The sequence below is a fragment of the Ambystoma mexicanum genome, chromosome 6q (genome assembly GCF_040938575.1).
Source record: "Ambystoma mexicanum isolate Mex_15411 chromosome 6q, UKY_AmexF1_1, whole genome shotgun sequence".
In the NCBI taxonomy this organism is placed as follows: domain Eukaryota; kingdom Metazoa; phylum Chordata; class Amphibia; order Caudata; family Ambystomatidae; genus Ambystoma; species Ambystoma mexicanum.
The window spans coordinates 1,396,141,536-1,396,162,584 of NC_090937.1; the positions used below are offsets into that span (position 1 = coordinate 1,396,141,536).

The 21,049-nt window shown below is 47.0% G+C and overlaps 1 protein-coding gene across 2 annotated transcripts in view; it reads left to right on the plus strand.

The window, feature by feature from the left end:
• The first annotated feature begins 1,351 nt into the window (after positions 1-1,351).
• Positions 1,352-21,049, plus strand: part of LRPAP1 (LDL receptor related protein associated protein 1) — a 109,506-nt gene continuing 89,808 nt past the window's right edge. The window contains exon 1 of one of the 2 annotated variants that reach the window (XM_069632035.1): positions 1,352-1,644. In XM_069632035.1, coding sequence (XP_069488136.1) covers positions 1,462-1,644 — 183 coding nt within the window. In that variant the 5' untranslated portion in view covers positions 1,352-1,461. The remainder of the gene's footprint in view (positions 1,645-21,049) is intronic. The other variant, XM_069632034.1, reaches the window with a different exon arrangement.

Here is a 21,049-nt window from a genome sequence, read left to right on the forward strand (position 1 = left end):
GGCTTGTGTTAATGGGTTACCATGGAAGGAGACACTTAAAGAAGCTCTCACTACTTATAAAGTGACGCCACATTCCATAACTGAAGAAGTACCATTTACGTTGATGAGAGGAAGACTGTGTAACAATAGATTGAGACCTGCTTGGTTGATGAGTAATGAGAAAAAAAAAATCAACATGGATGACATTGTGGTCAGAGTAAAAAGGAAACAAGAGAAGTATAAAAGTTATTATGACCAGCAGAAGAATGTTCAAGAGAGTAAAATAAAAGTAGGTGATATGGTGAGAGTAAAAGAACCAAAACGTGTGATGAAAGGTGAATCTAAGTTTCGCTCTCCTCAGAGAGTAAAAGAATGTTCTAGGAAGTCTGTGGTACTTGAAGACGGCAAAAAATGGTCATGTGATGATGTTGTGTTGGCAAAGGAGAAAGAAGTGATGAAATATAGAGGAAATGGATTGAAGGAAGTTGAAAATTCCAAGAATGGATGTGATGAACTCAGAGAATTGGTCAACGAGAGATCACAAGGAAGGAATGTACAGGAAAATTCAAGGGAAGGAAGAAATGACAGTATTCAGTCAGGATCTAAATGTAGGAAAAGAGTATGGAATCACAAGCAAGACTATGTGTATTATTGAAGAGTTCAACACAGTTATACGTTCCAAGACTGGCTGTAGATTGCACGACACATGGAGAAAGATGTATCCTTTATTGGTTGTAAAATACAGCGTTATGTCATTTCATAGATTAAGTGTTATTAGTTAAATTTAAAAAAAAAAGTTTTTTTTTGTGTTTGAATATACAAATTGTATTTTATTGTTAAGGTGGGGAGATGTGAGAATGTTGGATGTTGCTAGGGTTACATCTTCGTGTATCATTCCAGAATGTTGACGGATATACACGAAGATGTGGCTGTGTTGAAAGGGCCCACTCGGGGGCTCCTCCAAACGTTTATACTTGATTAAAAGTAATATCACCTAAATCTAAATCGTATCACATATATTTTACTACACACTAACTATCCCCTGAATTGCCAAATTATTATTTAATCAAAAGCAATAGATGTATGTAAATGTAATAGGAAACGTAGGACTAAAAACAGTTGCTGACAAAAGGAAAAACGGTGATTCGAAGACACTTGTTATCATCTTCACTGGATGTGAATTCAAAATATCTTTCGTTCTAGAAAATAGTTCTAAAACGTAATTATAACACGACACTACTTCACCTACTATACTACTGCACGATGAAAAACAGTAACTGAGTAACGAAGCCAGCATGGCATGAGAACCAATCAGGAGCGAGTTTTCAGTGGCCAATCCAAAACGACCTTTGGAGTGCCCAATCCGGGGCTGCCTTGTATATCAGTGCGGTCATGGTGCTATTTGGATGGAATTCGCCCTGACAGTCCCGACCCATAAGTACTATTTTTGGGAGGGTGGCGCAGTTCTGCCGTGCCCCACGCATGATGATGCCCGTGCAATGCCGCAGCTTCACGTTGGTAGCCTCCTGCCTGCTGCTCGGCGTGCTTGCAGGAGGAGGTGGAAAATATTCTAAAGACATGAATGAAAACAGAGTGAACCCTGGCGGAGAGACTGCCGAGTTTCGGATTGTGAAACTGAACCAGGTCTGGGAGAAGGCGCAGCGGGTGAGTGTCTCCGAGGCAATTGTTCGAGTGGTTAAGCTTGCCTGTGGCTGTTAAGCATTAAAGGGACCATGCCGGTTCAGCAGCCTTCACAAAAAGGAGAATACATCGGCAACACAGCAAGTGGCCAGCTGTTCACGTACACCCTGAAAGTCAGAATTCCTGCCTGTCTTAGGCAGCCGTGTACTTAATATTATGTACGAAAGACTCGGCAATCCATGTGTCAGGGCAATGTGTGCTGATTTTAAGCACAGAGTTTGATTCATGTGTTGAACTATAAAAAGCAAACTCTGGCTTTTAAACTACCTGCCGAACACCGTGTGACAATTCAGGTATGTGTTGCTGCCTTGGAGTGTATGGCTAGTCAAATATGAGAGCGGTCACGATCATGGTCACTTCTGATTTTGTTTTCATCGGTGCGTTCACTCAGTTGTACGGAGGTACTGATTGGGGTAAAAAGGCCCCCAGTCTCTAAATGCTATTCCTTCCTTTTTCTCACTGACTACCTTGGAGTGAGCTTTTTGGCAAAATGTGTTGCAGATCGTGTATTTCAAATAATTTATATTAAGTAACACTGGCCAAAACTACAAAGTGAAGTAACTCATCAAACTGACCCACGTTGGCCAAAAATGGTCCCTTTTTGACCCAAAAAACCTGGCCTAGGCTAGCATGCTGGACCTACATTTCTGGCATTGCCCTCTAGTCCTCCTGAGCTGGCTTGCTGCATCCATGAGCACTACTTTCTTATCAAGTCATAAGCCTGCCTACTTCGTAGCTCTCAACTCACCTGCTTTTGGCGGGTGTCACCCGCCTTGCAAAGGGCTGACTCACCCGCCGAGCCTCCTGCACGCCCATTCATTCCAACGGGCGTCTCACCCGCCAGAAACAAAATCGGGTGATTTCACCCACCTTTGCGAGACAAATGGTTGAGAGCTATGGCCTACGTAGCTGCCATGTCAGCTCAAGTCATGTACTACATTTTAATGCCATGGGACATCATTATGAGTTGGGCGGTAGCACTTGAATGTGGCGGTAATGGTATTCCTGCCGCATTTAAGGCTGGGCCTAATCACGAGTTGGTTGCTAAATGGGCTGTTTTACCTCCAGCTTTTTGCTGGAGGTGAAAATTCGATTTAGCGCCCTGTTTCTGGCAAAATTACCGCCGGCTGTATTAGTATGTGCACCAAAAATGCCCCATTTGGTGGAATGGGGATTTACTGTCAATGTCGAACCCGTGATCCGGTGCTAATAACCATGGATCGACTGGTGCAAACGCAATTACAGTTGGGCGGTGTTACCGCCGGGATACTGCCCAACTCGTGATGAGGCCCTTGGTGTTTTAGGCAGTGCGTCTGGCATGATGTGACTTGTCAACTTGAAAAACTCAGACACAGACTGGGGTAGATGACTCAGCCTTGTGCCATCAATTTTGGTTCTTAGCTGATATGGAAAATTCTCAGTTTAGTTTCATTTAAGGGCTGAAATGGCCACTGAGCTGCCAGAGGGTATGGTGAGGCCTGCTGCTAAAACGAAAAGCATTGGCAGTGCTAATAGTTTTGGTGTTTACTGATGTTGTTTGCGTGTTGCATTAATAGGCACCTGGGTGCAAGGATGAGAGTGCAATGTTTCAAATGAGGATTCAATAAGAGGTATAGCATGAGCAGGGACATAGGAAGCCATTGATATTGGGTGCCATTGATGATGAGCAGCATGTGTTCCATATTGGACAAATGCACTTTACTAACATTGGGCACTGTTAATAATTCTCATCTGTACACTCTTCCTCAGAAACCCCTTAATTCAGATGGTGTTGTGCACATGTGGAAAGGCCCCATTCCCCACCTTCACCTTACACTCGAACTGGCAACTTGCTGAACGCAGACCAGGTTAAGACCTTTTTATTACACCAGTAGCATGTTTACACCACTAATTAAACCAGATTTCAGAAGACTGCTCTGAAAAAAAAAACCTGGCAGGTAATTTGAGTGCAAAGTTTGATTTTAAGGCTTGATACAGGTAGCTTAGAGATCCCAGGGGGGGTGCATTTGAGGCAGGAAGTGGGTGAAAATGACCATAAGAATCAGCATGGATGGGTAAATAACCAAACGCCTACAAGCATTGTGTCCCTCATGCAATCTCTCCCTAATGCCCAACTAAATCCTACCTTCACGTTCCTACTACTCTGCACTTTCAATGTATCCATGGTCTTTGCTTGCCCCCCCTCTCCAACTGCTTTTGTTAATGAACTTGTCTTTGAGCATTGTATGGGGGCGGGCTATTGAGGCGCTTACGGTTGTCTGCTAGGTTGGGTGATTACATGCAGAGCTCCACTCTGCATTTTCTAGAAAAGGGAGAAGGCCCTTGTGAGACCCAAAAGTGGCCATTTTCAATGTGTATTTTTTTTCTAAGCTCCCCTCGACCCCATCCCTTGAGAACACAGCTACTTAAAAATTAAACGGAGCTAAAAACTTGACCATTTCTAATTAAAAATAAACAAACATTCGCTCTGCCCCAGCAAACTGTGGTAAAGTATGTTTAAACATCAACACTAGTGACAGCAGCACAATTAACATCCGCATGCAGTGCCTTTCCCTCACTTGGGCAGCTGAACATGTGAGGTGAAAATGGTGGCAAAATTAGTGAAAGCACTTTTGCTTTTTATTATTTTTTTTATGCATTACTATGATTATTGGGGACATGCGTTTCCCCTTGTTCTATAGTGGGCTGGAGGATTTGGAGCACAGCGATGGTAGTGCAGTAACATGAAACGCTTGAGTGAACGTGGTTTGAATATCTAAACTGCTTCCCACAGTGACAGACTTAACGGAGCAATTCCATACAGTTTCCCACGCGGAAAGGTCATGAACCGATGATAAGCGCTAATCCAGGGCCTGCCTCTCGCATCGCTGTGCCCATCAACTTTAAATGCATGCAAAAGTTTAGCAGCGCATACACTGCTCTGGATTTCCATTCCAAACAAGGAAGGATGTTCCTTGGTGGCCTGGATGACAGGGCCTTGTTGTAACCAAACCCCTTTCACTACCCAAGACTATGCTCACCTTCTGAAATGCCAGGGTAGGGACGGCGGCGAGACGCGCTTGCTGCAGCATTAGCGGGAGCTGCCGTTTCCATGGTGGCATGGAACCGGCAGCTCCCGCAAATGCTGCAGCAAGCGTGTTGCCTCCTTCATTTGGTCACCATTTCCTACTAATGGATGTTTGCAGATTCCCGGCATTATAGATGAACACACCGTTCAAAGAGCATGCGTCTTGTTCTCTTTTGTTGCTGCAGCTTCATCTCCACTCGAAAACAGATCACTACACGGCTGACTTTAAAAACATTCCTTCATAAATGCAGCTGAGCAAAACAATTGGTGAATACAATCAAAATATAACATCCAGATAACCCCTGCATTTGTCCATTTTATACCCATAGCCAATCAGCCAAACTTCGTCCATCCCTCTGTTTCCCTTTTTCTCCTTTAAGAAAGTTAGCTGGAATGAGACAGAAGTTTTGTAAAAATGGCAAACTTGGCCGCAGTTTTATTTTTCACAACAAAGAATCACTGCACACATTTTGTGAAATTCAGTCTGTAAGTGTGGCACTTGCTCCGTGTCCAATCCACCTGCTTCCCCCTATTCCTTTGCATAAAGTCCATAGTAGGCCCAACTCTCCCAGTCCTTTGTGCCTGAGCCTACCCTGCCCCTGCAGGTGTCCGTGGGTCGGGAGAGCGCTGTTTCTTTTGCGGGAAGCTGAGCCCTTGTTACCACCAGACGCCCCTGCCGTTAGGCTCCCAAGAGGCGCTGGGCCGAGAAGAGCAAAGAACCTTCCGGCTTCCTCCTGGCTCATTCGGAGTCTGTCTTGTGTGCTTGGTCGCCCAAACGCCGCCGCGCCACCTGGTGGGTTACCGTCCACTGTGGCTCCCCCCCTCTCCTGCTTTTTTTACAGCTCCAATAGTTTAGTACATATATTCCAGTAGAAGAGCTCCATTCCCGACGGATGCACACCATCTTTTAAAAAATACTCTGGGGGGGGGTTAAGTTGATCAGGCCATGTCTGATGTGTTGGAAGCCTCTTCCCTTGCAGAACTTTGCCATGGCACAAATCAATTTCCTCCTTGATTTTTCAACTGCTGTGTGGTTCTCAGCCCCCCTCCATTCCGCCCTGGGAATCACCTGCGTCCACACGATCTCCATTTCACCCAGCTGTGCCGATATCTCCTGTAATGAGAACATCATGTCCTTCAACAAAACCCCCCCTCCTAAGTTGGTCAAATTGTTCCCCCCCCCCCCAAGTGGATGACCAGCACATCTGGCCTCTGCTGCTTACCCAGCAATTTCCGCAGCTCCGCCCATTTCATCCCTGGCACCCCATGCCACCAGATCCGGAACTCGCTGGCCGTCCGCTCCTCCTGCTGCGGTGTCCAGCTCGCCCTGGCCCTTGAAATAAACGAGTGCCCCACTACCCAAATGGAGCGCTTCTCCCTTCTTTGCAAAGCTGGTAATGAGAAGGAGATGAGATGGAAATCTACATTACATTTTCTCTGGCTAGATGCACCTTAAAACACCCTGAAGACCATCTCCCTAACTTCTTGATGTCATCCGCCCCTAAGCCCCTGGCCTCTGCGGAAGTGGCTGCCCCTATCCTGAACGAGTGGGTCCCGAACCGGCCCTCCGTTAACCCTGTTTTAGCCAATGCCAGTTCCATCACCTTTTTGAACTGGCAGCGACTCAAGGCAGACCATCCCTATGCAGAAGCAATGGTGCCCCTGCTTCCGAGGGAGGTAGCTGCTGAAGAAAGCTGGCCAAGGCAGCCACCGGACATACTAGACTCGTTTGAATGGACTACAGTGTCAGTGCCACCCCCTTCCCCTTCTGGTCGGTCTTTGACCTCCGCACATAAATGACCACCTGTGTGCTGCTTGCCTGCACATCCCTTAAACGCAAAAAGCCATTCCCCTTGCCCCCTTTGTTCTCGGGCACTAGCTCGCTCACCCTGAGAGCCCCAAAGAATGCCACTGTGAAGGCCGGTGTAAATGGCACCTTCTCCGTTTCGCAGCTGCATACTGTGGTCAGGCATTTAATTAAACCATGCATTTTTATTATGTCGATGGGCTCGTTGGGCTTCCATACCGCTTGCTTGGCCCATCCCCTCATGGACAATGTGATGTAATGCTCCTTGGTGGGGTCCTTTTCACCCTGGCATAATGAGCAATGGCTGCCAAATGATACATCGTCCAGGCTCTGGTTTTCCCCATCCTCCAGCACCAGCCCACAAAAGCCCGCACTGAGAACTCTTCCTGACTATCTGGCAACATGTCCCTTTGATATGTCGTGAACCGCTCCCAACATGCCCTGTACCTCTTTGCTGTGCCACGGCTGTGTCTATCAACCAGCTCAGATCACCCCAATCATCCTCCGCCACTGGTCCTCGAATGGGGCCATCACCTTTCTTGCTTCTGGGCAGCTGACTCAGAACTTCTCCCAATGTAAACGAGACAGAGAATCAGCGGCCGTGTTTTTGACGCAGGGAATGTGCTGTGCCCTGACCTCTGTTTAATGCCAGCAGGCATTTTGTGAGTTCCCTGAGCAACATCAACACCCTCAAATTGCTTGATGACCCCAGATTAATAATCTGTACCACTGCTAAATTGTCTGACCACAACAACACTTTTGTTCTCAAGGATTCCCCTCCATACCACAACTTATATAAATGCTACTACAATGGGAAATGGTTCCAACAGCGTGATGTCCTTCATGATTCCCTTCTTATGCCACTCCGCAGGCCATGCTTTGCGGCACCACCTGACCCTCAGGATTGCCCCGAAACCGTGAGAACCGGATGAATCAGTGAACAGTTTGAGCCTCTCGCTGATGGCCCAGTCCTTCCTCCAGAGTGAGACGCAATTTGACTTTGCCAAAAAATGTTTCCCACATCCGGAGATCCTCCTTTACTTCGGACCCCAATCGGACGTATTGAGAGGCATGCTGCAAACCCACTTTCTTCAGTTCTACACTTCTGGCAAAAACTTTCCCGCAGGTATTACTCTCCCCGCAAAATTAAGGTTCCCCGCCAGTGACTGCAGCTCACTCAGGGTTGCTTTGCTCTTCCCCTTCAAATCCTTTATCATGTCCTTCAATTTCTGCACCTTGTCCTGCGGGAGCCTGCATTCGCCCTTTACTGAATCAATTTCAATCCCCAAGAATGTCAATGTAGTGGCTGGCCCCACTGTCTTCCCCAGAGCCAGCGGGACCCCCATGTGTGACATCAACCCCCGAAATGCCTCCATGAATGCCCTGCACTCATCGGTCCCTTTTCTACCAATGAACAGAAACTCATCAAGATAATGCAGTATTCCACCCTCCTTCATTTTCTCTCTTACAGTGAATTCCAAGAAGGTACTGAATGCTTCAAAATAAGTGCATGAAATGGCACAGCCCATTGGCAAACATTTGTCATAAAAATATTTGTTGTCCACCTTGAACCCCAGCAATTGGTGGCTGTCCTTGTGAATTGGCAGTAGTCTGAATGCTGACTCAATGTCTGATTTCCCCATTAGTGCAACCCTCCCCGTCGCTTTTACCCATTGTATAGCATGTTCCAAGGAGGTATACTGCACCCTACACAATTCCTCTGGTATGCCATCATTCACTGATTGCCCCTCTGGAAATCTGGAAAGGAGAGGTGGTGGATCAGGCGAGGTGGTGGATCAGGCGGAACTGGCCTTCCTCTTTTTTTTTTGGGCACCAACCCGAGTGGTGACACCACTAAATTGTCCATGGCAGGGGAAGAGAAGGGGCCTGCCACCCAACCTAGCTTGATTTCTTTCTCCACTTTCTACTCCACCACCTTCAGCCTTTCCAGTGCTGACCGCAAGTTGGTTGTCTCTTTAACCCCTTGGTCTCTTGCACAGGGATTTTAAAGCCCCACCTGAACCCTTGCCACAACAACTTTGCATCAACCTTGCTATGGTATGTATTAAGAAAAGGAGTCATGACAATGAGGTTAACTGGTGTGGGTAAGCTCGTTTTTATCATACTTGTGCCTTTCAAAGGTTTGTCAAAATTTCCTTTTGCTGCTAATACCTCATTCTCGCTTTGCTTTTTCTTTAGGTTTGCTGCTGCTTTTATATTTTGCTTCACCTGAAGCGGAGCTGCGGACTCCTGAGCTCCCACCCCTTGGGTGCCTGAATTTATATGCTTTACCATTGGAGCAAACCTCCAGCAATCTTCTCGCCCCCCCCCCCGGTGGGTTGCTGCCCGATAGACCCAGGAGGAGGGCTTGCAAAATGACCTCCTGCCTTGCTGCGTATAACCCCCTCTGCCTCTCCAGACCCGGGATTTCTCCCCTTGTTGCTTGTCCCCGGGCTCCCTGGCGGTCATCATTTTATCAACGTACCCCCCGCCCCCCGACATCAACTTCATCCCAAGACATTGCAGGCCACACTTGAATTATCAGCCTGAAACCCTGATCATAATCCAGCCACCCTTCACCCCCATACTTCAGGTATAGGTTGTGAATATATTGCTCATAAACTACCATTTCTAAAGCGCCCTGCGGGTATTTTTCCAGCATCACAGACATGTACATTCGAAAAGCTTTGAGCCACTTGTGAATAGTGTGTTCCACCTTAGCACTCTCTCTATCCCTTTTCTCTTTCTCTTTTTCTGATTCTTTCAAACCTCCCCCCAAAGGCACAATCCCCATCAAGTCAAAGATGTCCACAAATTCCTTTCTCCATAGCCTCTCCTTGGTGACCCATGGAATGTGCCACACCAGCGAGTTGACTGCTGCTCGCACTGGTGCAAATCCTGGCATAGGTCTTCCATACTGGGGTGCCTGCCCCCCGACCCCCAGTTGGTTGGTCCCCTTGGCGTAGGCTGCGCCTGACTCTCCTCACTGATATTGAGAGCCCAAGGCCCTTGTCCCCTCCAACCTTGCCCTTGTTGTAGCCCAGCTGGCGTGGATATTTGGGGCAGTTGATTACCCCTTCCTTCTGGACCTGTAATAGGCAAACCGCCTGACTGAACACCCCTGACCCCCGGAGGAATCACACTTCTTTGAGGTACCAGACCACTTCCTTCCCCCCCGGAGAAAAGGCATGATACATTCCACTCCCTCAACCCCTCAGAGCCCTGGGTCATCAACAGCCCTACATTCTCACTGCCCACATTTTTAAACACACTGTCATTAGTAAGTTCTGCACCTGCCCACCTTTCCCCCAAGCTTGCATGCATTCCATGAACGTACCTTAGACCATCTCGAGGGAAGTGGGTCCTTCCACAGCTACATCCAACGGTCTGGTTGGAGGAGTGCTGGGTGTGCCCCCACGGTTCTGTGGAGCCTCGGCAGGTATCGGAGCTGGTAAGTCTGCATCCTCCTGCGCCCTCCCTTTCCCTCATGGCTTCTTGGTGGCGTTGGCCTGCTCCCTGCTCGCCTTGGCCTTTGCAGTCATAGTCCTTTTCCTTTTCTTTGCCTGGACCTCTTCCTCTTCCTGTTCCTCTTCTTCCTCCCCCAGGACCTCAATTTCCACCAGTGCCTCATCACCGGCACTGTCCTGGAACATGAGTGGTGAGCCGGTCTTTTGACTGGACCCTGGAAGCTCCTCTCTTGTTTGGGCCACCATTGTGCTCATCCAGTCAGGCCCATGCGTTGCATCTCGCCAATCTCACCATTTCCAAAAAGGCCTCAAGCTCCATTACTATGCCACTGACGTCCCTCTGTTCCAGAATTGAAGTTATGCCTGATCCGGGACGCTCAACAGTCTGCTGCTCTGTTCAGTGGGCTACCCAAGCACTGGGCTAGCTGGCAGTCTTTCTGGCGTTCAATCCACAAGTTTTGTGGCTCCAGCCGTCTTCTCCCTGCTCTCTGGTGACCCTTCTGCTGCGTGCTGTGAGCTCCGCTCCCCTGCACGACTGTAGGGAGGAACTCGCTGCTTAGCCGCGCAGCCTGCACCCTTTGTTTCCTGTTGGCCTTGCCGCCTTCTCCAACGAATGCCCCCAAATTGTATTTCACCCTTGTGCAGCCCGGGTTAATTACTGTTTCTTAGTCAGGCAGACTGTTTTATGGGCAGTAAAACCCTCAGCCGAGCCCGGCTGCTCTGCCAGGCAGGAGATGGCAAGAGCCGTGAATGGCCATGCCCTTTGTTGTTCCTTACCTCCTTCCGCCTGCTCTGCGTCCTCTGTGTCCGCTCCCGGGCTCCAGCCCCTTCGGCCTCTTCTTCTGGCTCTTCCTGGGACACCTCCGCTCACCGCGACCGTGTTGCTCCTAGGCTCCGGCCCCTCCGGCGTCGTCTTCCGGGTTTTCCTGGGCCGCCTCCACTTACTGGGACCACGTCGCTCCTGGGCTTCAGCCCCTCCTTCCGCGATCGCTGGTACGGTGGGCTTCAGCCCCTCCTTCCGCGATCGCTGATCCGGTGGGCTTCAGCTCCTCCTCCTCCTGTTGCTAGAGCTCGCCGGCGCCACCTCTGATCCCTCGATCCTCGGCTGCTCAGTTTCTTCACGCCTGGGCCGCCGACAGTTACCCACCGGTTCTCCTCCTGGACAGTACTTCGCCGCACAAGGTTTCCTCCATGACGAAAAAACAAAATCCTTCTCCTCACACAGCGGGCTTTCTTCTGCAGGTGCTGGATGCTTCCTGCTGTAGGACGCCCGCTTGTTAGAAAGGGGTTCCCCCGCCCCTTTCTTTTGTTTGCCCTTCACAGGCTTTTGGTTGTTATTGGTGCCGTTCGGCGCCCGTGCCTCCCCTTACCCAGGGGGCAGGGAGAAGTGGTAGAGGAGGCCTCTGCAGGTGTTACCGGGCTGCCTCCTCCATTTTCTGTTTCTTTTCCCGTTGGCAGCTACATAGTTAGTGCACTCATTTTTCTCCCACTTCAGAGCGCGCACTGCTCCTCGGCAATAACAGCAGCTGTGAGCGAGATGGTCAAGGCCCAAATGGTCCTTTGACCATTTCATGGTAAGTTGCCATTCCAACGCCATGCACTGCTCCCAAACTCCCCTTTCTCCTTTTTCATTTAAAGTACCAATGTTTTAGCGATTAGGTGGCTTATGCCACCAGAGAACCAAAAATTGGAGGACCCCATACTTTATTATTATTAATATTTATTTGGCCACCACTTGATCCAGTGAAGTCCCAAAAAAGGAAAAATGGTTCCATCTCATTTCATTGCCTGCCTGTTCATCCCCAGGCTTTTTTTAACGTGCACATTCCATCAAATGTGCTCGTCGTGTGTGGTGTTTTCTTTGGTGGGGTACCCCCAAAAACCCCCTTCCAACTTTGTTTTGATTTCTTTTTGGTATTTCCCACCCCCCTCCCCCAAATAAATTTGATAACATTCGATGGAATGTGCACGTTAAAAAGCCTTGGGATGAACGGGCAGGTGATGAAAGGATGTCGTACCAGAAAAATAAGGACCATTCTCTCCAATAGCGGTTCACTAGAGAGCCATGAATAACTTTGGTACTATAAGGTGGCGAGCATATACCCATTGTCCACGCTGACTTTAAGCAGTGTCCTGCTCCTTGCCAAGCTTACAAAGCATCCATCTTCAGAGAGTGCAACGCAACACATACTTTGCCACATGGGTCAATTTCCAGGGCATCCTTCTTCATCTAGTGCATCCGTATCATCTACACCACCGATTGCTTACAGTAGAGGAAGTGGAACCTCCACCCCTTCATCTCAATTTGACCCAAATATGGACTCCAGTGCCTTGAAGCTGCTGTCTTTTGGCCAAATTGTTTTGGTGCTATATGAAACCATGTTTTAATGCAATGAAGATACTGGCCATGGGAAAGCTATTTCAGCATTCGCATGGATTTGTTGCCAAATGTTGTTGGCAAATTCCTGCTGGTGGCCTGCTGATTCCTGCCCGAGTGTCTTACATGGTTGGAATCCTCGCATATGAGATGCTTGACAAATTACACAGAGGCTTGCTAAGCAGTTGTGCTCGTGTGAAGGATGGGTGCAAATGTAAGAATTGGTTGTGTTCATGCCTTGACAACGCATACGTAACATGGACTGGAACACCTGTCACATAGGGGTCACACAAGTCCCCATGAATCGAGGTAGAAACCGTAATTTGCTACAACTCTAGGGTTAGCTAGGCTGTCAATCCTCCCAGACGTGCATTCAATTGGGCCAATTTTCTCTTAACAGCTTCATAATGACACACTTCCGCCCCCACCAGCCCCATCAATTTGATACAAAGTTGTACATTTTAGTTGGTCAGTTGCAAATGCTTTCTTTAGAATTATGTTGTACAACATGGTGTTTTGACTTTGGAGAAAGACAAAACCCATGCATAATTGAAACGCCCGTACGTCTCTTTATACAGCGCTTTATAGCTGGATGACAAACCATGGTTTGTTTGCCTCCCTGTGCTGCAATGCCTGCAAGACTCCACTTGGATTAACGCTCCCAAGCAACAAACCTGTATTATAACGAACAAAACTGCAAAGGTGTTCACAAACTACAAGTAGGTAAAATGTTTTGCCTTTCATAAAATGCGTTTGAGAGGTTGAGTACTTGAAAAGGCAAGGGCTATTCTTGTAAGTGTGTTTAATAAGCATATGCCCATATGTGGGCTCAGTGTTTAATAAATGTGGAATGTTAAAACTATCTTTTGTTATGGTTGAGCAAATGCGTGCCTGTTCAGGACACCTGATTCTCAAAATATGCTTCAGCAAATGCCTCCTGTAGAAGCTACATATCCCAGCTTTGCTGTCTCTTTTCTTCTGACACTGAAATTGTTCCAAATGGTTTCTAATGGACCCAATTGCTCACAAATGGGTACTTGTAAATCGTGAACGGCTATCAAGAAAGACACTGGTTGATTTTCCTTTATCGGTGAATTACTTTCAATTGCAAAGTTTACTAGCATGAGCTGTTCACATGGTAAAACTTGTGACAATCCACCCCTACTGTAACCAGCCTCTGCTGTCTCCAATGTTTTTACTTGAGGGCAGAATGTCCTGTTGGAATTTCCGCATTCTTTTTTCCAAATAGTTTCCACTGGATCTATCTGCTGACCATTGGGTTATTTACAACTCCTTGCACCGCTTGGAAGACATTTTAGTGGTGCTTTTGTCTATTCTACTCCTAATCATCTCCTCTCCATGGCCATACATTTGCTGGCAGCAGAATGAAAACTCCACTCTACTTCATTGCCTCACTCCTCTCTGCCCCTCATTGTCTCACTCTTCATAGATCCTCTTTGAAATGCTTCTAATAAGCATTTCTCTGAAGAAGGAGCATAAATGTTTGCACCAACTATGCAGGAGCGACGGAGTGGGGGAGACTGTAGGTGCACATTTTGTGGAAAATTTTGATTAAAAAGCCAACAGTTTGCGCTTAGTTTTGTTTGGTAGCAGACGGCAAAACCCAATGGATTAAAGTCAGCAACAGTGCGCATGTTTCATGGTGCCTTTGCCCACAATATATGCAAGTTCAAAAAAACACTTTAATGCTGGCTGTGCCTATGCATGTTGCACACATGTATGCCAGTATCACCATATAAGAATCGGGCAGTACACAAATGCCATGCCACTCCACAGAGAGAAAGTCTACCCAGACTGGCTATCCCAAATATAGTCCAGTGTACCAGGTAATCGCTTAGTTGTGCCCTTGATTCCCAGTATAAAAATGCCATGACTCACTAAGATTATATGGTCAGACTGGATCTACCAATGTAGGCCCGTTTTAAACTAGTAATAACTCATCATGTTTTCTTTACCCTTAATGCCCAGCAAAAACATACTATGCAACAGTAAAAAATTAAAGGCAGACCGGCACTACCAAAGTAGGATAGTCTAGCCACATAACCCTAATCATGTTTGATTTCCCTTTGATGCACATGTTCAGGAAGTATAAACCAAGAGTGCCATGCCCATAGCAGCCCCTGCACCTAAATTAAGTGGCCCTGCTTCTCCCTCCCCCAGTATATTCATACATCATTCAAACAACTCTTTACATACATAAAAACTCTCACCTACACCTGGACGCGCGTACCAAGATGGCCTGCTGCGTCTCCTCTTCACCACAACTTCGGACACACCCCTGATCAGAGGCACGCAGCACAGTGCAAAAGTAGTGGCTGTGCCAATTCTTGTCTAATTTTATATCGCACTTCTTAATGTGGTCAATGTTTATGCACTCTCAATTTCAACCTTTAAGTAGACTGAGGCATGGAGAGTGGGTTTTGAAAGTATCACACTAAGTGGGGAATGAAGCTTTGATGTTTAATTATATACCTGTTACGTCCCTTGGTCTCTGCAGAGGCGTTGGGCACAGTTGCAGCCCTCCTGGGGGTGAAGTCGCTCGGGTCCGACTTCATCCTCTGTGCTTATGTGGTGACTGGTGGTAATAGGTGATGCTGCTCGGAACTGCTCCTGTGTGGAGAATAGGGGGTCTGAGTATGCCAGCTTGTGTGCCTGATCCCCCTTCTCCCAAACCTTTGTACCCGTGGGATGTGCTGTCCCTGGAAAGCTCACCTGTTGATTAGTTTTGGCGAGCACTCCGTCCTGCTGCTTCTGGCATGGGCACTTGTATGATCTGGACCGAGTTCCTTCTCCTGGTCCCTTGCATGTGGTAGTCCAGTCCTGCTGTGACTAAGACACTATACTTAAGGTAAGTGTTCCTATTTGCCTTTGTCTTTCCTTGTCTGTTTTTGTTGTATTGTAAGGTTTGTTGTCTTGTATTGCTGTCTGTTCCTCTTTTAATGCTTGCTCTTTTGCTTTCTTCCCTTGCAGGTGATGTTGCCGGCCCGGCAGAAGCTACAGAGCTTGAGGCGGGAGCCGGAGGGAATGAGGAACAAAGCTGTAGCGGTACAGTAGCTGGTAAGTTGTTAACTAGGGGCGCGCAGGGTTCAAATTCAGCCCGGCCCTAGGATGGATGTTCTAACCTTGTCTTTCTTCTTCACAGGGTCCGAGTTTGTGGATGCGAAGCGCGGTGCTGCGGCATCGGGATCAAGATCACTGGATGTCAGGAGATGAGTCTGCAGATGAAGCACCGGTTTCCTGGAGTTAAGTATGCAGGAGTACGCCTGGTTTCAAAGGTAAATAAACTGGTCCAAGCGGCGGTGAGCGTCATGTTGCACACGAGTGCACAGTAGCGCAAAGCACCGGCCTTAAGGATGGAGCACCTTTATATAGCTGAGCTTCTGAAGCCACACCCGCCAGGTGCAGCCTGCCTGCCACACCCTGCCACACCCGATGAGTCAGCACATGAGGATGTTCTATGGAATAAAGGCTTTCAGCTCCTGGAAAGTTCTTGTAAAATAAAAGTACTCCTGCACTGAAATAACGTGTTCCTGCTCACATCTCTATATGAGCCTGGCGCCAAATGCGCCAGGACTGAGTCCAGCCAGGGCCCCTGTGTTTATGGGTTTCAATGGAACATAAGTGAGTCAAGTGACCCATTGCCCCCATCACTAGATGGTGTGGTTTTTGTGTTCTGTGGCATGTGGCCATGACACTACCTACAACAGCAGTTTAACTCGAGCATTGTTAGATCAAGCAAACTTACCAAGGCGCTCATACAAATGTTTGTGCATTGGGTAGAAATGATCATAACTTTTGTTTTGCCTGGGCCCAGGCGACATTATGGGCCTTATTCACATAACGTTTTCCTATGGGATTGCGCCATTACAAAACACTTCTGTGAATCAGGCCCTATATCTTTTGGAGTCTCATCTACCCTCTCAACACCTGCCCCCATGGAATCTGAGTTTTCTGTGAAATAACCAGGGTTCATAAGGATCTTTACAATATACACCAGGTTATAGAAACTGGGCAAAACAAGCGTGGTTCGATTTTATAGTAGAGATGACGACGGGGAATGTATATAATAAAAAGCTTTTTTAATTACATCGATGAATACATTTTTTTTTTTTTTTTTTTTTTGTAATGGATCTGTTATTTTCAAAGTTTAATGTCAAATGTAACGAAGGGACCCATGCTGTGAATTTAAGATGTATTACCATGCCAAACGTAATGCAAAAAAGCAAGCATTCGCATAGCAATAAAGGTTATCAACTGCTACATTTTTAAAAGAACGAGCCGACTCATCCAAGAATTTAGTTCCAAGTAAAAGGACTGCAGTCAGCTTGCAGCTTCCCTCTATTGACTTGTGAATCCCAATCACCATGTTTAGGAGGTGAGAATTGCCATGGTGGAAGATCTGGTGTACGGGGTGGCATAAAAGAAATCATGAAATGAATGATGCAACTGTAGGGGAGGAAGAGCAGCTCCAGGGGCTCTGGTCTATTCAATGCAGGCATTAAGGCTGGCACTGCTACCAAAGCAGGAAAAGAAATGCTCACGTCAGACTGCCTGCGAGACCCTCTTGATAGTGCAAGTCCTGGGGCAACCCACCCCCCTTATGGTGATCTTTGATGGCTGTGTGCTAGCACAATACACGTCTTACCATTAACAAACAGTGATATTGTTATCCATGAAATAACCTGTTATGCTTGATTTCTCACTGCGTGTCATTTAGAATCTCAATATAAATGATTCCACATAGTTTAAATTCTGGGGAAAATATGTCTGGTGGGTAACTGTATCTCAGAGTGTGTGCAAGGGATCCGCAGGGATCAAAATTAAGTTTGCATAAGCAGGAGCTAAAAGCAGCTCCAGGTATCCATCATTAATCAGTGACCAGGAGCTACCACTGGAGAACGAAGAGCTAGAAAGTAGCGTTCCACAAATCTAACTTCCATATATGTTGCATACAAACTTTCAAAATTTCACTTTTGTCACTGGGAGGATTTCATATTATCCTCTTAATACTTTGCAGCCCAGAGAGGAACCCACTGTTTTGTTTCTGCTTCCATCTATTGGCTTTGGCAGACGGATGAGATATGAAGAGCAGTACATAGCCCCTGGGTGTCTGATGTTTTACCCGCCCATTGACTGTCCATTGCCCTACTAATCGCCATGGGTATTCCCACCGGCTACCTTCCCCTCCCCACCCAAATCTTATAACGTCAAAGTGTTGACTTTTTTGGGGCTGCCATGGTTATCTCCAAGCAATCTTCTGAAAGACAGTGGCTTAAATGCAGTTTATGTATTGGACGTTTGAATGGCACGTATACACAAGTGTTTCCAGGCACCAAAAGACTATGGGGGGCAGGGGAGGACAGAGGTGAAAAAACAATAACTGTAAGGAACGGTCCCACTAGGCCTTGTGACATTCAGATCGTGCAGTTAGAATAAGTGCGTTTTGGAGGAGGCAGGTCAGGGAGGAAGGGCTGGTGTGAGGGAAGGAGTTTGGAGCAGTGCAGGAAAGCAGGGGACACTGGGGCTGGGCAAGTGCTGGGGGGGGGGTGTGGCCCAAGAGGACATTTGCCAGGGGTCAGGGCCAGATAGTGCGGGAAGGGGTGGACCTGATTCCGGCTAGTTGGGGAAAGGGTGCCCGTGGGCAAGTGCTGGAAAGGGGTACTGCGATAGACTGAATGAGGAGGGCCTGTCCCCAGTAAGGCACTTAAAGGTCCAGGCACCAGTCGCAGTGGCAGAGGGACAGATTAGCAAGGAAGGGGAGAGGGAAAGAGGAGGTGAAAAGGAAAGTCTTGTTAAGTTTCCGGAAGTTAACGAAATCCGCTTCAAAGTTGTTTAGTTCTCTAGTTATTCACATCTATTCCTTGCATTGACTTGATGTTAAAAACCGTCATTGGTTCTTTTAGATGGGCCTTTGCCAGGCACTTCCATTTATTTGACCAGTTACTCACACACTTTGTTCCCTATTGCCATCTCATGCCCAGGGAGTACCATTATGGTATGCCTAGCAAATGCCTATACCATGACTACACACAAGTCTGTTGGCGTTCTCAATGCTTATTTTTCATTAGCTTTCACCACCCTAGTCACAAGGCTCCTCGGAAGCCTATTGGCTCCTAGGGACCTGGCATGATCCATGATTTGTTTGAACAGTATGGGACATGTGAATATTTAGACATGTCTGTGGCACTGCGTCGCCAAAGCTGCACCCAAGGAATCGATGGTGACAACAGTGGCCCATAGTTTTGCCCGTCTAGGGTGACCCAATGCCCACATGTCATGACTCTGTGGATGTACATCGCACTCCTTTTTGAGCCCTGTAGTTTTTTATTTTTGCAAATATTTTTATCAAATTGCTGGTCAGGAGCAGTAGAGCACTGTGCAGAGCACTGTAAAGGCCATAGAGCAAAGCATTGATGGTCACAATTTAACATGTCATCCAACACTTGTAGTAATTATCACAGCCACTATAGAAGGGGGACAGGCGGTTCACGGGTGTTAGCCGATCTGGGTTACAACAAGGCAACACAGTGATTTTGGAAGCGCCATGTCTTCAATCCTCTCCTAAACTGAAGAAGACTTGGAACAGTACTGGTTGCCACCTGGATGGAGTTCAGTGGACAGGGGTTTAGATACTAAAGTCTAATTTCTTCAGTGAAATCTGATTACTGTGCCACGTCCGAATGTATCAGTTTGTCCTAGTACTGTGTACCAGTAATAAATGCATCTCCTACTTTTAGGGTTCTAAAATGTGGACCTTTGCATGGATATTTGCCTATGGACACTGCAGCATTCTCTAGCTCAGCCAAAGCCACGGTGCTAACATCCCTTAGTGATTTGGCTAGCGTGTCAGTGGTCAACCTCCAGTGAACCTATTCACCCGAAAATGGGGTATAATTGACAACGGACAGCCATTTGAGATATTTAAAGGTTGCTGAAGAATGATTCAGCCACTTTGCTGCAGTGATAGTGAGTTTTTCGAGAACTAAAATCATGGCTTGCTCACTTCATCAGTAAATGAGTGAGTCAGACAACATGGCTGGGAACTCGTAGGGTGTGGCTCTTGGCTTTATTGTGTGTGTGAACAAAGGGTCAAATGTGCTTGTCATTGCATTTTCATATGCTCACAACCCATCTGGTTATTGTGAAATTAGGATGCTCTTAGAGTTTAGAGGATCAGTTCCTTGTTTTAATTTGTTCATACTTTTAGGTGATGTGAGATTTGAGACATTCATATACCCCTGTCTGAAGTGAGATCTCGAGTTACCCCATTTAGGGGTTCTTGTCCCACCCTCCTTTATCATTGTATTCTGGTAGTAGTACACTAGTCCTGATTTTTAATTTAAAAAGCACATTTGCAAGTACCTGGAGGCTAATAAACCGCACTAATTGTACAACTCACCCCAGACATGTGACAACTTGTGATGTCTGTCAGATGGAAATCCAAATATACACAGGTATGCCAACCAAAGCGTTTGGAACATGCAGGGTGGATGATATCTAAGTTTTGATAGCTTTTATAAATCTCCCCAACAGCAGTTTTCAGTTTGGCTGAGTGCTGCTTGTACCTCCTTTGTGGCCAAACTAATGCTGTGGGTGAGGTTTGCACGTGTAACAAAACCGTAGTTTCAAACGGTTTCCTTACTGTACTAGATTTATCGAAACATTATTGAATGTTGTAACTTTGTCACACATGTTTTTGTGGACGTGATGACAACATCCTGTAGTGATTGGGTGAATAATGTCCACCCAGTAAGGCAGGGGTTTATTAGGTACAATGTGACCTGCTTTTTACCCCCCTACCCCCAAACCCCTGCAATCCCCTGAATGAAACAGAACCTTACAATGCCCCACAATGTAAATCAGCCACATCACCATAGACTTTGCCAAAATCAGTATAATTTTGGCAAACGGGCTGGGTGCTGTCTGACAGAAGGGGATTTGGGCTGGGTGCTGTCTGACAGAAGGGGATTTGGCCCTCCTGGGTCCACAAAATCCTCACGTGAAACAGTCCCCACTCTCCTGCAAAATCTGTTTGGCATTTGACAGAAGACCTGTCCCTCTTGTCCAACAGCATTGAACAAGGTCGGGGAGACAGACGTGCCAGTTGAATTCAGGGTTACACTTCTCCCAGGGCCAGCTCCCCTGACCTCACTTGGCATACAAATGGCAGATTCCAGTATGCAAATGTAATAGAAACATGGAATACTGCAATATCATGCTCTTGGAATATTGACTCACTAGGTGTGCTGGAGTCTGGCCTTTCTGCTACTGTAACCACACCTACGGCATGTGCCCTTTTTCTGTTTGTCCTGGTGAAATGTGTTTATTTATTGCATTTAACTTTTTACTGTGGTAACTTGACGTGATGGAATCTGGCATGGCTGCTTAGTGTTAATGGTAACCCACAGCTGCCATGCTAACTGGGCAGAAGTATCGATCTATGCTTTTCTCACCGGGCTTGGTAGAACCTGCGACTTCTTTGCTAGGTTGTCTAAATGGAAACTGGCACCACTGTGCTTATGAAACATAGTTTCTAGTTTTACTAGGCATATCTAACTGGGCATGCTGGAATTTATTACTACAATGTTAAGCGGGCATACTGGAATCTAGCGTTTCTGTGTTGCAAAATT